Raw genomic sequence first — 17,002 nt, 5'->3', positions numbered from 1 at the left:
TTTCCTGCGCAAATTCTTGGCTTTCAAGGGCTGTTGCACTTGGGTACCAGAGAGGGGCACTGACCCCCCGACCACCGAGAGGGACAATATTGATTCAAAATGTGATGTTGACTCAGTTTGTGATCATTTCCGAACTGCTCGAGGGGTTATTACCCCCTCTGCCTGGGGAAGCTGTCCCGTTTGCCCCCTCCTCCCCCCTTTCTCTCTCTTCCTCTCCTGTCTCTCTCCCCCCACCCCATCGCTCTCTCCCCCTCCTCTCTCTCCCCCATCTCTCCCTCCCCCTCCTCTCTCTCCCCCATCTCTCTCTCCCCCCCCTCTCATCTTTCTCTCCCTTCTTCCTCCCTCCTTCCCTCCGTCTCCCTCTCCCCCCGTCTTCCTCTCCCTCCCATCTCCTCTCTCTCCCCCTCCCTCCCATCTCCTCTCTCTCCCCCTCCCTCCCATCTCCTCTCCCCCTCCCATCTCCTTTCCCCCTTTCTCTCCTCCCCCACTTCTCCCCCGTCTCTCTCTCTCTCTCTCTCGCCCCCTCCCCTCTTCTTCCTCCCGTCTCCCTCTCCCCCCCTCTCTCCCCCCTCCCCCCCCCCTCTCTCCCTCTCCCCCCCCTCTCCCTCTCTCCCCCTCTGTCTAAACGGGAAAAAAACTGAGATCAATCGCCCCCCAGACAACTGCCAGTGCTCCTCCCAGTGCACATGTGGATTTTGTTTTGTCAATTTCCAATCGAGTGAGTGAGTGAGTGGAGTGGGAGTGAGTGAGTGAGTGGAGTGGGAGTGAGTGAGTGAGTGAGTGAGTGGGTGTCAGTCAGGAGGTTGGCCCCTGGGATCCGGAGTTAGTGGATTGGAAGCAGAGAGTGTTACACACAGACACAGACACACAGGTACTGGTCAGAGAGTGAGTGAAGCCCAACACACACCACACACACAACACACACCAACAACACACAACACACAACACACAGAGAGAGAGAGAGAGAGAGAGAAGTCGTATCGGGGCTCTGCTGTTGACACACACACATTAACCTGGAATCCGAGTCTGACCCACACAGCTGACAAACTGCAGCAGAAAACAGAGAGAGTGAAAGAGAGAAAGAAAGAGAGAGAGAGAGAGAGAGAGAGAGTGAAAGAGAAGAGACAGTCACTCACACTCGCACAAAACTTCTTCCAACTTCTCTGGAAAGTTTTGATCAACTTTTTTTTTCCCCCAAAGCAAACCAACCCTGACAACTTCTAAAGGAATCTATCTGGACCCCCCCCCACTCCTCCTCCTCCTCACTCCCTCCCTCCCACTTTATTTTTTTGTTGGGGGGGGAAAAAAAAAAGAATTTTTTGCCACTTCTCTGGAAACTTTTAAAAAACAACTTTTTAACAGAAACTTTATTTTTTGGTGCCTCTTTTTTTTCACCCCCCAAAAATTGTGATTTTCTTTTTTTTTGTGGGGGGGGGGCGCAGTGTGTGAGAGAGGGGAGAGAGAGAGAGAGAGAGAGAGAGAGGAACAGCGAAGCCTGGAATTCTTGGCAAATTTAAGGACTTCGAGGGGAAAAGTTGCGGAGTGTGTTTGTGGGGAGAAGGGGCGGGGGGGGGGGGGGGAGCGTGGAGTAACGGGGATGTTTGTGAAGAGGAAGGTTTGACACCGGATTAAGATTTCCAGCTGTTGAGCGACTCGCCTGGGATCGTCCACGTTTTGACAGATTTGGGAATTGTTTTCGGGGTGGAACGGGGAATTCGAGGTGGGATCTGCAGCCCAGAATCCGGATCATGGCCAAGTACAAGTCGGATGGAGATTACACCCCTACTGGAGCCGTGGTCAGGATCCCTGAGAGCGGGGGCATGAGCTGTGAGCCCGAGCCAGGGGCAGAGGGTCACCAGGAAGCTATGTGCAGCAAAATGCTCCTCTGTCTGGACCTGATCTGCATCATCCTGGGTAAGCTATATCCTCGGCAACAGACAGTCTGGGTCAGACGTTACCCTCCGAGCCCAGAGCAAGTGACGGGTCCTGGCTTTTGTACCATCTGTGCTAAACAATAATGATTCGGTCGCTTCAATCCGCCACGGTTTGTGGGGACGTCGCTGCGCGCAATTGACCGCCACGTTTCTCGCCCGCAAAATACGCGGTCACTGCGCTTTGCGGTATATTCGGTGAAGCGTTTTGAGACGTCTCGACGACGTGATGAGGCGCTGTATCAAATGCGAGGATTGTTGCTGTAACTGTGCTAACAGTCACTGACTTTACACTAACCTCAGCGCACAGGCTGACAGACACAGCCCGCTGCACACACACCTCCCTCACACACACACTCCCCTACCCACCAACACACTCCCCTACCCGCGCACACATATACACACTCCCTTACCCCCCTACACACATACACGCTCCCCTACACGCATACATACTCTCCTACAGATACACACACACAAACTTCCCTCCCCACACACACATACGCACCCCTACCCATACCCATACCCACTCTCCGCCCACCTCCTGCCCCCACATACACACACAATTTCCCCACAAAAAGTTCAGTATTGAATCACTGTAACTGGTGACTGATCAGCAGCTGTAACGAGTATTGCCTGGTGCCTGACTGGCTGTGCAGTCAATGTCAGTGATGAGGAAATCGAGTTAATGTTCACCCTTACAGTCACTCGTCACCCAGAAACGGGGTCAGAGTCCAGGCTGAGGAGAGGTTCTGTTGGAACATTAATTGGGAAATGCTTTCAGTGTGTGTGGGTGAGCGGGCAGGCAGCAGACAGGGGAAGCAGAGGGTTCTGAGGAGGAACTTGTGGCTGTTTCTGGAAGTGAGAAGTTAGTTGAGGAATGAGATGGTCGCAGAGAAGGGAAGCACATTGCCTCCAGCCTGGAGTCTGAGCTCAGCGTCGCTGGGTCAAACTCATCTCCTTAGGGGTATCTGAGCTTCACGTCCCAGTGCAGTGCTGTGGGGTGTGGGGGAAGACACGTACTGACGAGTGGTCAGCAAAATATACAGTCACTACATGTGTCCAGGCCTACACACAAACAGGCAAATGTATTATTATAATACTATACCAATAATAATCCTTGCATTTGATACAGCGCCTTATCACATCGTTGAGATGACTCAAAGCGCTTCACAGGACACATCGTAAGGTGCAGTGACTGTGTGTTTTGTGAGCGTAATAATGCTAACAATCCTGTTTGGCATAGCGTCTATCTGCGTTAAACTGTCACAAAGGCACCTCGCAGGGAATTGCTAATAGTGTAGTGACTGTGTGTGGTGTGGTGTGGGCGCACAGCGACGTCCCACCAACAGTTACGCAGTGAATGACCGAGAGGTGTGAGTAAAGTCATCATCTTTGCTGAATAATGGATTAAGTTGTAAGCTTGTCGGGGTTTCTCCTCGCTGTCGGCTGTTGTGCTGACTGGAGACCAAACTCAAGGTTACTTTGTGGACTGTTTAGCTGTGAGACTCGGAGACTCTCAACACTTCACCGTGAGGGCTCTCCACTCCCACAGCTACGATCTTCCCAGAAGCTCAGAATGGTTCCAGAATAGAGTCTCACTCTCACTCACACACAACCACATAATAATAATCCGTGCATTTGGTACAGCGCCTTAACATGTTTTTGATAAAGTTTCGAAGAACTTCACAGAATGTACTGTAAAATTAATTGACTATATTTTTGTGGGCAAAACATACACATACACACATGCCCACGCGCGCGCGCGCACACACACACACAGAGGAGAGTGAGTGTAAATCAGGGTCACATCCGATGTGCTGATCACAATGTATGTAAATCTGGATCACGGATAAAGTGAATTTCCACACAATGAGTTCCCACACATAACAAAGTGACTGAGCAATTTAACCGGGGAGCCAGGAACACCGGGAGAAACTCCCTTTCTCTTTCCCAGCTCGGTTTAACGTCTCATTTGAAGGACGGTGCCTCCAACAATCTGTAGCCCACCTCCCCCCCCTCCCCAACTCTTCCCCCAACATGGGGCTGGAATCCACAGCATCCTGGCCCGGAGGTGAGAGAGTGAGGGGCTGAGCTTGAGCTGCTGTGTTGGGGACAGAGGTTAATGTAATAAACGCTGGGTGTTGCTCTCAGTCAGGAAACCTGAACGACACAAACAATGAATGGCTTTGCAGTAACAAAGATGGAGGAAAAGGATGTGGGTGTGAATGTGGCTTCTCACCGGGGTCTGTGATCACAAGCACTAATTCCCCCGCTCGGCTCGTAAGGGGTGGGATGGGGGGGATGGGAATCACAGGATGTGTTTGTTACACCCCCACTCCCCCACCATAAGATGTTAAACCGAGCTCCCGTCTGTGGCTGTTCGTAAAGATGATAATAAATATTTATAATAATAATCATTGCATTTGACACAGCGCCTTATCATGTCTTTGCGACATCTCAAAGCGTAAAGTGAACTGACTGCCTGTTTTGTGGGCGAAACGCGGCAGCCGACTGTGCACAGCGACGTTCCCTCAAACAGCCGGGGATCGAGCGACCAAATTATTATTTTTCTTTTATTCGTGCAATACGCGTTTGGACCAGACACAAGGGGCAGGATTGGGTCAGAGTCACATACCCCCAACCCCCACCCCATGTGAGGGTCAGACGGGGAGAGACATGGTGGAGCCGTGGGAGGCTTTGCTGAGATTCTGTGAAAGACCAGATAAAGATCTGTGTAAGAGACACCGATAGTGGAATGATCAGACCTGCATGTTGGCTCCTGTGCTGGGCTGTGGTGTGTGGTCTCAGGCAGGCATGTGCGGGGGGAAGAGGTGAGTGGGGTAAATTCCCCCCCTAACCCGCACAGAACAGGCACACTGACAGGTCCTCACCCCCCCCACCCCCACCCAAAACTGAGATCGCAAGAATAATAATCCTTGCATTTGATATAGCGCCTTATCACATCGTTGAGACGTCTCAAAGCGCTCAACACACACAAAACCTTTCCTATGCACCGGTGACTCAGGAGGGGAACATCTCTCTCTCTCTCTCCCTCTCGTTCTGTGTTGCTTTCACCCTTTGCCAGCTCCTGCCCACCCACTCCCCGCTCACAGCGTGACAGGTACTGGCAACAAGCTGACCTGCTAACAGTGATTCATGTGCAGGTGTGTGTGGGAGTGGGAGGGGATGGGTCTTGAAGGGAAAGTCCAGGTAGTCGAGACATTATGGCTTATGGCTTATGGTTGGATCCATTCACAAATTCAAGGCTGGAGATGGATGGTTATTTGTTAGCTCAGGGTTTCAGGGGATACGGGGCAATTGGACCTAAGGTACAGATCAGCCATGATCTGATGGAATGGCGGAATGGGCTCGAGGGGCTGAATGGCCTCCTCCTCCTCCTCCTGTTCCTATGTTTCTGAATGGGAGAAGGTGGGCTGTGTGAGGGAGGGCTGTGCCAGTCTGTGTCCAGCTCACTGACAAACACCTGGATTTAATGTTCTGGTTTCCAGCTTGGGGTGGGTGGGGGTCGCTGTCAAAACTAAGGTACAGTGAGGGTCCGGGCTCCAGCTCCCTCCCCCCCCCACCCCCAATAAGGGAGGAGTCCCTGTGTCTGGGTGAGTACATGTAGGGGAAGAGGACGTGACATGGCGTTGATTAATTAACCCTGAGTGGGGAACACAGTGACTCCTTACGTGTGGGGGTTCAAGCCCTCCGAGACGCTGCCCCAAGTTACTGCTGCTGTTGTTGTTGTGTGGGGAGCAAGAGCTGCTGAGCTCCTGTGGGGGGGGGTGGGGGATAGGGATGGGGGTCACATTCCTTCTCCCTTAGCTGTCTCTTATCTCAGTGTGACGTGCTGTGCCAGACTGCAGGGGAGACCGAGGTCAGATCCTATCAAATGGAATGCCAGGTATGAGCAGGGACTTCCTCTCTCCCTCTCTCTTTGTGCGTGTGCGTGTGGGCGTGTGGCAAGCCCCCACACGCGTGTGTGGAGTGTACCACCCGGCACTCACAGCACAAGCCAGTGAGGCCAGTTATTAATCATTAATATTAATGACAACAACAACTTGCATTTATATAGCGCCCTTCATGCAGGGTAGTGTCGCGACTGTGTATTTTGCACAGTGTAGTGACTGTGTGTTTTGTGGGCAAACGGCATGCGGTGGTGCTCCAGGACATGGGATAGAAACTCGCTTCACTTTACAAAAAGATGGGTGGGGGGGAAATAAAGACAACGATAATAATAATGTGGTCAGTCAATCCACGACTGTTTGGTGGGACGTCGATGGGGGCAATTGGCTGCCGCGTTTTGCCCACACAATATACAGTCACTCCACGTTACAGTGTATCCTGTGAAGCGCTTTGAGACGTCTCGACGACGTGATAAACCACTGCATCAAATGCAAGGATTATTATTGTTGTTATAAAGTGTTAAGTGTTAAATTAATAACACTTTATTATTGTTATTACATGATCTCCCCTCCCACCCGCCTGCTAACGTTCTCCTGTCCTCCCCCTCTCTCCCCCCACCCCCCGCCCCCTCCCCACAGCCTCTCTGCCGTTCTTCATGGTGGAGTTAAACGCAGTCAAACCCTACGAGCGAGGCTTCTACTGCGACGATCAGGACATCCAGTACCCGTTCAAGAGCGCAGAGACCGTGAGCGACACTGTGCTGTGCACGACCGGGATCCTCATCACAGTCACCGCCGTAAGTCACCGGGGCAGGGGAGTGGGGTGGGTGGGTGGGTGGGGGGGGGGGGGCGGTGGCGCAGGTCACAGAACCAAGGGACGTGGGTCAGGCCAACCCCGCAGCCGGCCTGGGGAAGCCCCTCTCCACTCCGCGCTTTCCCCCCAGCGTTTCACAGAGTATATTGTAAAACGGCCGAATGCTGCAGATGCTGCTGGGAACCTGAAATAAAACCAGAAGTGGCTGGAAGCAAACACTCAGCAGGTCAGGCAGCATCTATAGAGAGAGGGAGAGAGAGAAGAAAGTAGGTTAACGTTTCAGGTCGGCGACCTTTCGTCGCTGAGCTTTCGCCAGTTCTGACGAACATTCATCGACCTGAAACGTTTACTCACTGACTTTCCTCTCCCTCCGTAGATGCTGCCTGGACCTGCTGAGTGTTTGTTCCCGGCCAATACTGGTTTTATTACTGTAAAAATGCGTACGGTGTGGCTGAAACACGGCAGCCAACCGCGCACGGCAACACAGAGCACAGAAGGAGGCCATTCGGCCCATCGTGTCTGCGCCGACTTTTTGAAAAGAGCTTTCCAAATCAACCCCACTCCCCCCCCCCCACACCCCCACCCGAGCTCTCCCCATAGTCCTGCAAAGTTGTCCTCCCCAAATAATTATCTACTTCTCTCTTAAAAGTTATTATCGAATCAGCTTCCACCATCCCTTTCAGACACAAACGGTCGTGACTGGGGTGTTGTGTGTGTGTGTGTGTGTGTGTGTGTTTGCACGCACAAAATTAAATTGGGGTTTGGTGGGGGGGGGGGGAAGCGGACGCTGTTGATGGAGATGTTGATGTGACTTAATTTCGCCTTTAAATAAACCTGCTTCGATCAAACAGTGAGGGAGAGACAGCAGTGGGTCTGAGCAGAGGGAGATTAAAGACTGTTTCCGTAGCTGTGGAACTGTGACATTTGGAGTGAGTCCGTGAGTCAGTGAGTGAGTGAGTGAGTGAGTTAATCATCACTGGAGCATAAGCGACAGAGACGTTCAACCTCACCCTCGGAATCATATAGAGGGCGAGTGCGAGGGCTCAGGGCAGGGAAACAGCTCCACCACACGTCAGGAAGGCGATGAGTATGGTTTGTGGTCACACTTTGCTCAGGAGGCACACATCCGGGGTAAGGCAGAGACACGCGCACGCTCTCACCAGGGACACGGAACGGATACGCACACTCTCGCTGTGTGAGGCACAGTCATTCCTGTAGCTCAGCGGTTAGAGCGCCCACCTCGTCACAAGCGAGAGGACCTCGCAGTCAGTAGGAGCCTGAGTTGTTAAGTCAATTGGCAGATCGCTTTCTGGGGGTAATAATCCTTTATGAAAATAACAATTTGGTCACTTCAATCCACAGCTGTTTGTGGGGACGCTGCTGCACGCAATTGGCTGCCGCGTTTCGCCCACAAAAATGTACAGTCTTTTTCACTTTACAGTCTATTCTGTGAAGCGCTTTGAGACGTTTCTACGACGTGATAAGGCGCTGTATCAAATCCAAGAATTATTATTATTATTATAGTAGCTCTCTGCTCTGTGCCTCTCTGGCTCCCACCCTTTTCGCCCACCCCACGTTCAGCCTCTCTGACCCCATCCTTTGGAACTCCATCCCGCTTTACCTTCGCCCTGCTACCTCCCTCGCCAACTTCAAAGCACGTCTCAAGACCCTGCTCTTGGACCAACTGCGCCTTCGGCCAACCTCCTTACTCCCTACCCTCCTACCGCCCTCCACCCTCCCTGATCCCAACCGCCCCCCCCACACCCCCCAACTCGGGTCCAAATCCCTGACTGTCCAGCCAGCGCCTTGGGACGTCCTCCCGACGTGAAAGGAGTTGCGTAAATGTCACTTTGTCTTTGACGTGTCGTCTCTCTCTCTCTCTCTGTACAGATCTCACTGGGTGAATGTTACCGAGTCCGTTTCCTGCACAAACGGTCTCGCTCGCTGCACTGGAACTCTTACCTGTCGCTCATCTACAAGCAGGTGGGCTGCTTCCTGTTTGGCTGTGCCACCAGTCAGTCTCTCACCGACCTGGCCAAGGTCGCCGTCGGCCGACTCCGGCCCAACTTCCTGGCCGTCTGCAAACCCGACTTCACCAAATTCAACTGTTCCCGAGGATACATCCAGGACCCGGTGTGCACCGGCCCCTCCTCAGCCGTCACCGAGGCTCGGTACGAGAGAGAGAGAGAGAGAGAGAGTGTGAGAGAAAGAGCGTCACCCTCTGCCATTGCCCCCCATTCACTGTTGTGCTGCCTTCACTGCGTTGCCTCCTCCCCATCCCCTTCTCCCCCCAGGGGCTGCCCTCACCCACTACCCCCGTCATCCCTCACCCATTGCCCCTCCCAACCCTCACTCACTGCCCCCCAATTCTTTGCTCTTTGTCCCCTCAAACCCTCAACCAGAGGCCCCTCAACCCTTCCCCAGCCACAGAAGGCTGCCTATTTTCTCCAACCTCCCCCGCCCCCCCCACCCACTCACTAGCTCAAGGCTCCCTTCCATTGGGTTGGGTACAGGTGGGGTGGTGGGGGGGAGAGAGATCGGGAACGAGGGACAGGTTAAGCGCTCTGGGATGCAACCGCGTGTGAAAGGCGCTATATAAATGCCCGTTGTTGTTGTTGTTGTTGTTGTTGTTAACCCAGACTCTGATTTCCTCCCAGAAAATCCTTCTATTCAGGACACGCCTCGTTCGCAATGTACGCTCTGCTCTACCTGGCGGTGAGTGGCTTCCCGTGACCGTCGGGGCTGGACATGCATTTGTACACACGTGTATGCCTGTCACTCTACCCCTCACACTCTAATTCTCTCGCTCGACCTCACACTCTCTCTATCTCGTGTTCACTCTATTCTCTCATGAGCACTCTCTTACACTCTCTCTCGCTCACCGCCTCTATCTCACTCACTCTCAGACTCTCACACTCACTCTCTGTCTTACTCTCTCTCACACTCACTCACTCTCTCACTCACTTACTCACTCTCACGCTCTCTCTCTCTCTCACACAGTTTTATCTCCAGGCTCGGTTTACGTGGAAAGGTGCGCGGCTGCTAAGGCCGCTAATTCAGTGTTTGCTCATCATGTTGGCCTTTTACACTGGTCTGTCCCGTATCTCCGACTACCGGCATCACCCGTCCGACGTGCTGGTGGGCTTCCTGCAGGGGGCGCTCATTGCTTACTGGATTGTGAGTACCACCTGCCTCATACGTGTGCACGCAAACATGTGCAGGGCGTGTTGGATGGTCACATAGCAGTGTACATTAGTGTGGCACTGTTTTATCTGCAGTGAATGTTGAGCTGTGAGGGAGCAAGTGTGTTGAGCTGTGAGGGAGCGAGTGTGTTGAGGTGTGAGAGAGCGAGGGTGTTGAGGTGTGAGAGTGAGGGAGCAGTGATAGAACCATAGAATCTTACAGCACAGAAAGAGGCCATTCGGCCCATCATGCTTGTGCTGGCTCTTTGAAAGAGTTGCCAAGTAGTAACAATAATAATCCTTACATTTGACACAGCGCCTTATCACGTCGTCGAGGCGTCTCAAAGCGCTTCGCAGGATATACCGTAAGGTGTAGCGACTGTGTGTTTTGTGCCAATTGGGCCCCGCAGAGTTGTGTGTGTATGAACACCGAGCTTCCTGTTTTCCAGGCCTTTCACATCTCGGACATGTTTAAATCCAAGAGGAAAATGACCAAAGAGTGTCAGAGCCGGCCGGACAGTGGCATCCAGACCAACCACACCACCTGTTAGCCGGGAAGGGAACCGGTGACGTCCACAGACCAACACCGCCCGCCTGCCCGCCCGTGCCTCCTCCACTCCGGCAGGCGTTCATTCATCCAGTCCATCCCACCCTTTCAGGCGAGCTCCTGAACCAGCGGGCAGGTCCCCACTCGGCCACACTCCCCTTCCCCCCTGTACTGTCGGCCTGGGTTGGCTGGTGGATTTCCGGCCATCTCACATCGAGTCCGTCCCTGCTGCACAGCACCCAAGACACTACATAATGTGGCACGTAGTAGCCGTGCAATACTGTGAACAGCAACGCAAACTGCTCTGTGTGTCTGTGTGTGTATGCGTATGTGAATAACCAGAGGTATTTTTACAATGCTGAGCCCTATCTGAGTGTGTGTAACTGTGTGACAGAGGGCGAGTGCATGGACTTACATAAGCTAAATATGTACCTTTTTAACCTGTGTCGCTGCCCACTGTGTGTGTGTGCATGCGTGTGTGTGAGATGAACAGAGGGTGTGTGTGTCCCACCTCTCCCCCCCACCTCCCACTCCCGCTTTGTAAGTGTCTGACTCGAATAATACAACAGAATTTTATATCATAACTTACATCGGTTTCATTATTATATGTGACTGCCTGACAGGTCTCCCAGGTGGAGTCGAGGAGCGTTATATCATAGCAGCTCTCAGACTTTCTGCTCTGTGGTGTTGGAGGTGAGACAAGTATGTTGGGAGGGAGATCGAAGGAGGCTGAGGTCGAGGGAGACAGGGTAGAGCAAGGTGGACCTTTGGGGGGAGGTTGAGAATTGAGGACATTGAGATGGGGAGAGACTGAGGGAGACACTTTAGGATGAGGTGGGGGAGTTGAGCTTTCATGACTGACCCCCGCTAGGAATTCTGTCCCTGGGTGATGTGTAAACGGTGCTTGACTCTCCCTGGAGACCATGGAATATCGAGACATTAATCCTCGGTGTAGTTGGCAATGTTTGTTGCCACAGTAAGTTGCCGTGATTAGCATTGCCTCCTTCAGGCAGGGGGTGGCACTGCATGTAACTTCTGGAGGGGATGGGAATCAATATGGGATGTTGGGTTGAGTCAACTGACACCATCCCTGATGTCACAACCAATGATGTAAGCTTGCTGATACCATGGTCGGGGGAAGAAATGTAATCAACTATTTACCCCAGTAAATATCAGAGTTTATATTAAGTCAAATATCCAACGTGTGTCTCTTCACAGCCCAAGTCTTGCCCCGACCACAGACTGTTTCTCACCCAGGTTTTGTGGCTGTGGAACTATCACGGTGAGGAAGGGTCAGTCAAAGCCCCCTGACGGTAAAATGTAACGATTTGTCAAAATATCTGTAAAGTTTTATTGTAAATAAAAATCAACTAATTCTTTCAATTTTAATGAGACTTCGGATACTTTTTAATTTAACCAAACCTCAAATGCGAGCGGGTTAGAGGCAGAGTAAAGCTCCCTCTACAGTGTGTGTCCACTCTCCCAGATCAGGGTTATGGACGCAGTAAAGCTCCCACTACACTGTGCGTCCACACTCCCAGATCAGGGTTCGAGACACAGTAAAGCTCCCTCTATACTGTGCGTCCACACTCCCAGGTCAGTGTTAGAGACACAGTAACGCTCCCTCTATACTGTGCGTACACACTCCCAGATCAGGGTTCGAGACATAGTAAAGCTCCCTCTATACTGTGCGTCCACACTCCCAGGGCAGGGTTTGGAGACACAGTACATTCATACTCACTGCCTCCATTCTCAATTGAAACAAACTGCTTCAAAAGAAAGTTTGCATTCACGAAGAACAAAGGTCCGGAACGAGGCCGGGCGGGAGCGAGAGTTATTTGCTGTGAAGCCAAGCGAGCTGTTCACCTGGGACCGGGTGGTTGGGGGGTGGAAGATGCTGGTACCTTTCTGTAAACTTCTCTCTGGCTTCAGGAAAGACTGATTAATTTCCCTTTGACATGCAACGGCCCCTGACAGGTGCTGAGAGTCAATCTCTCAGATAGGGCAGCAACACACATTCCCCGAGCTGATAAAACCAGCCAAGAGGGAAAGGAGATCACACGGGGCTTCGGATCTCAAGGGTCTATTTTGACTTGTAATTGTGTGCAGCTGTGTGACTCGCACCGCGCTCACTCTGCCTCGGCTTTTCCCATTCAGTTACCAGCAGGCTGGTTACATACCTGGCTTTGTGCGTGTGAGTGTGTGGCGTGATGAAGATGTGTGGGTGAGCTATCAAGATATCATCCTGGGAAACCCGCTCCACACACAAATGCACGCCCACACACGCACGCACACACACACACGTATACACATACACACATATACCCACACACATATTCACACACGCGTACAATAAGAATAAATGATGATAATCCTTGAATTTGATACAGCGCCTTATCCAGTTTTCGAGAGGTCTCAAAGCACTTCACAGGGTACACTGTAAAGTGTAATATTTTGTGGGAGAAACACGGCAGCCAATTGCGCACAGTAGGGTCCACAAACAGTTGTGGATTGACACACATGTGTGTACACACACATATCAGGAACTTTGAGCTCCCAGCCCTGGCCAGGTATCCTTGTGGGTGGGCGGAGAGGAGGTTTGGCTCAAGAGTGGAGGCACCTGGTGAATGTGGAACAGGGAACCTGGGTCGTTCCTGTAATAGGTTCCTCCACTCCATCCCCTCCCCATTGATGTAAAGCACAGTTGCCAAAGGGATGCCTTTTGGCCAGATTCGCACCCACTGTGCTTGTGAGAGAGAGAATCCCAGGGCAGACTGTGAGTGAGTATTGCAACCAGTCTGTGTGTGGTTACGGTGAGCGCTGTGTCTGATGTATGACATATACAGTCAGGGCTGTGCCAGATACTTGCTGTAGCTATGAAAGGACAGTGTTACTAATAAAATAATCATAATAATTATCCTTGGATTTGACACAGCGCCTTATCACATCTTTGAGACGTCTCAAAGAGCTTCACAGCATATAGTGTAAAGTGTAGTGACTGTGTAGGTTGTGGATATACAGAGGTAGGTTACACCACAACAACAGTTTGCATTTATATAGCGCCCTTCACACGGGGTAGCATCTCGGAGCACTTACAGGGATAAGGGTGGGCTGTGCTGACTGGGGCTCAGTCCGATGGGGTGGGGGTGGGTGTCTCTAGGCTCGGAGCCGCGGAGTCCTGTCACCTGTGTGGGTGTGTGTGTCCACACGTAACCTCCGTGCTGTGGCTGTGCCATGCTTGAGCAGAGACGAGGCAGGCCTGATGGAGACGAGATAAAGCTGTGACATTCCGGACTGATACTGTTGCTGATGCACCCGATGGGATCAGGATCAGGATTACCCGTTCATTCATCAGGTCATCGTAGAGATAGCGCTCGCTAATTAAAGGCACAGGCCACCTTCCCCCCCCCCCACCCCATCTCCTGGGAACCCGAAGTGTATCCCACTGCTGACCTTTGGGACCGTGACCCCGGGGGGTGTGACCCGACAATCAAGTGTCCGTGTGGGGGGAGACCTTGAACTTCCTGGATGTTACTCGTGTGTGTGTGTGTGTGTCTGTGTAGACGGGCAGGAGTTGTGGGTGCGTGTATGTGTGGGGTGATGGGTTGTACGTGTGTGTGTGTGTGTTTGGGGGGTTAGCCACTGTGATACATTGCTGTCAAATGTACGTGTGTGTGTGCGTACGAGGAGGGTGGGGAGCACTATGATATCTTGCCCCCAATCCCCCCTCCCTCGCTGATTTCCCTCGTCTCTAGCGCTGCTTGTTGTCTATGGACCCGTTTACTCTATTTCTGTCTGTTACGGGCAGGGGTTGGGGGGGTGAGAGTCAGAACCAGTCAGTCGTTCCACTATAGTTTTTCTGTCTCGTTTGAGCTGCTCTGTGAGAGGAAACGTCGGGTCAGCCTCGCAGAGGAAGGTCGGTCCCTGTCAGGAAAGGTTGGGTGTTTCCTCCGGGGCTGTTAGTGTGGGGAAGGTGTGTGTGTGTGTGTGTAATGGGAACAGGACGTGGACTAACTATATTCTCTCTCTCTCTGTAACTCGCCAGAAATAAAGGACTCATTCGCTGTCAAACGTAATAAGAATAATCCTCGCGTCTGATATGGAGCCTTATCCCGTGTCGTTGAGACGCCTCAAATATACTGTGAAGTGGAGTGACTGTGTACTTTGCGGGTGAAACGCGGCAGCCAATTGCGCACGGCAGTGTCCCGCAAACAGTCGTGGATTGAAGTGACCACATTTTTGGGGGGGGAAGGTGGGAGGGAGGATTACTACCGCTGGAAAGCTATCCACTAATCGACTAACACTCGGGTTCCTAGTTACTGCTTGGTAAACAGAGAATGTGTGTGTGTGGAGTAAGGAAACTTGCCAAAGGTTTCGCCTCACTGGGAATCGAACCCGGGTCCTCTCGATTGCGCGGTAACCACTACCCTAAGCGACTCCACAAGGGATTGGTTGCATTTGTAAGAAACGTGGCAGCCAGGATTGCACACAGCGAGGTCCCACGAATAGCCCAGAGGCGAATGACCGGTTTTATCTGGGAGATTGTGTGTGTATTTGCTTTGTGTAATCTTTAACGTCCCCCAAACAAGCAGAAGGATGGGAGTTCAATTTAAGGTCTTGTCCTTAGGCAGCGCCTCCGATAATGGAACGCTCCCACCCATCTCTGCCCTGGAGGAAGCTTCAGCCTGTGCGGTGGGCTGAAAGTTCATTCCCCTGCTGTGGGAGCTTGAACCCACAACCTCCTGACCCAGAGGGAGAGACAGAGAAAGAGAGAAATGGAGCGAGATTGAGCGTCATGGCAACTTAAGAGCCTGAGGAATGAGTAACAGCTGGGAAACAAGGCAAGTTTTAGCCTTGCGTTGCTTAAGTTCTCTCTGAAACAGAAGCACCACGTCTTTGGCAAGGTCTGGTTGAGTGTCTGGTTTCTGGCAACACAATTTTCCCAAGCTGGGAGAGCATCTCCGCCTTTTCCCAGGGGCTTGGCCTTGGCCTTGGCCTGGCTCCTCTGAGACTTGGCCCCTCAATCACTCTCTGCAGCCGAGGCTCAGGGTCCGAGAATGAACACGATCTCGTGCCCCTCATTCCAGGAATCCTTTTTCCTCCCCTCAGAAATCTTTTCCCCTCAAGTCCTGGGACTTTCCAGAGATGATTCTGTTCTGCTTTCTGGGAAGCCAAGGAAACCCAGTGAGTTTAACCCTTGAGAGACGCTCCAGTTTCTCTCCACTCTCGCCCTCTCCTCCTGGGTCAGGGGGTTGTGGGTTCGAGCCCCTGTCCCCCCATCCCTCACATCAGTGGGACTTTGAACTAGGCTGACTCTCCAGTGCAGTACGTGTGTGTGAAAAGGGGGCTAACTGGGATATCTTGGCTGATTTCCCCCCTCTCTAGCTGGGGGAGAGTGGGGTGAGGGAGCATGCCTTGTCAGAGTCTCTGTCCTTCAGATGAGACGTCAAACTGAGCTCCCCCACGTCTGTGCCCTGTTGAGGTGGACGCTAAAAATCTCCCGATGACATTGCTGGGAAAAGACACGGTAGTTTAAAGCTTTCTCCTGGTGTCCTGGCTAACAACCCCCCCTCCCTCCCCGCCCCCCACCCCAGATAAAATCATTTGTTCACTTGACCGCAATTCCGCACAAACTTAAATTTTAACAGAAGATGGTGCGTCAGCTAAAGACGAGGTGGAATTTCAGGTGGAGAGGAACTGGAGGGTCTCTCCAGGTGGAATTTGCAGGCCAACAGGGGTTTGTGGAGTCAGGAAATTTGCTTAAGGTTTCGACCCGCCCGGGAAATCGGGTCCTCTCCGTTTCAAGGCGAGTGCTCTAACCACTGAGCTGCAGGACTCCACGCAGTCCTGAACCAGCGGGGGGAATGATATGACAGAGTGCGATGGAGCCCGTTTCCGAGTGGGAAGAGCGCAAAGCCTTTCTCATCAGGCCTCTGTGTAGTGTTTCACAGCTACGCATGAGTTAAAGCAAGCGTCAAGCCAGGCTCCTGGGCACGTTTCCATCAACCCTGTTTATAATCATCTCAAATAGACTTCCATATTTGGGTTTTATTCCCTTTTACTTTCCCTGTGTTGTTGGCCCTTCTCCACAGCTGTTTCGGGTGTGTGAGCAGGGGGGGCACAGCTGTGTTTTTCTGTCTTGTTACTGTTTGGCACAGGAAACGGCTTAAAGTCACATTCCCTCTTCTGCCCCATGCTCACACTCGCACTATGTGGTCTGTCGCACTCACTCTGTCACAGACACCCTCACACGAGGTGCTCACAGTCGCACTCGGTCATACTGTCACTTAGTCACACTGGAACTATGGGGTCTCGGTCCCCCTTGCTCTCGATTCCCCCTCGCTCGGTCACAGACACCCTCACGCTCAGACACGCTTGCGCTTACACATCGGTCTGGACTATGAGCTCAAAGTCGCTGATGGGTTGGGTGCAGGGGCTCAAATCCTCAAACTCTGACCCTTGTCACTGGTTGCCCCCATTCCCCCCCTGCCCCTGCCGTCCTTTGGTGAATGTGTGGTGGACCGCACGTCGCTTGGCCTCTCTGGCTCAGGTCTTGTCGACCACACCTCACATCCCAGGGAGTAGGGCCTCTCTCTCTGGCTGCAGTATTTACAGATATC

At 52.4% G+C, this 17,002-nt stretch overlaps 1 protein-coding gene across 1 annotated transcript; it reads left to right on the top strand.

The window, feature by feature from the left end:
- Nucleotides 1–1,451: 1,451 nt before the first annotated feature.
- On the top strand, nucleotides 1,452–11,771 carry LOC103187548 (phospholipid phosphatase 3). The gene is made up of 6 exons (XM_007907098.2): nucleotides 1,452–1,914; nucleotides 6,479–6,636; nucleotides 8,544–8,824; nucleotides 9,311–9,368; nucleotides 9,654–9,830; nucleotides 10,285–11,771. The coding sequence occupies exons 1-6, from the start codon at nucleotides 1,749–1,751 to the stop codon at nucleotides 10,384–10,386; spliced, it is 942 nt and encodes a 313-aa protein (XP_007905289.1). The 5' UTR covers nucleotides 1,452–1,748; the 3' UTR covers nucleotides 10,387–11,771.
- Nucleotides 11,772–17,002: the final 5,231 nt, after the last annotated feature.

Source organism: Callorhinchus milii, unplaced genomic scaffold (assembly GCF_018977255.1).
Source record: "Callorhinchus milii isolate IMCB2004 unplaced genomic scaffold, IMCB_Cmil_1.0 Scaffold29, whole genome shotgun sequence".
Classification (NCBI taxonomy): Eukaryota; Metazoa; Chordata; class Chondrichthyes; order Chimaeriformes; family Callorhinchidae; genus Callorhinchus; species Callorhinchus milii.
Note: the sequence above shows the minus strand (reverse complement) of the source record. Positions and strands in the feature narration are given on the sequence as shown.

Bases quoted from the DNA above. Each gene is read 5' to 3' on its own strand.
- LOC103187548 (XM_007907098.2), top strand. From the start codon at position 1,749: ATGGCCAAGTACAAGTCGGATGGAGATTACACCCCTACTGGAGCCGTG. The intron at 9,369-9,653 runs GTGAGTGGCTTC...TCTCTCACACAG, and splicing joins ACGCTCTGCTCTACCTGGCG to TTTTATCTCCAGGCTCGGTT. The intron at 9,831-10,284 runs GTGAGTACCACC...CCTGTTTTCCAG, and splicing joins CGCTCATTGCTTACTGGATT to GCCTTTCACATCTCGGACAT.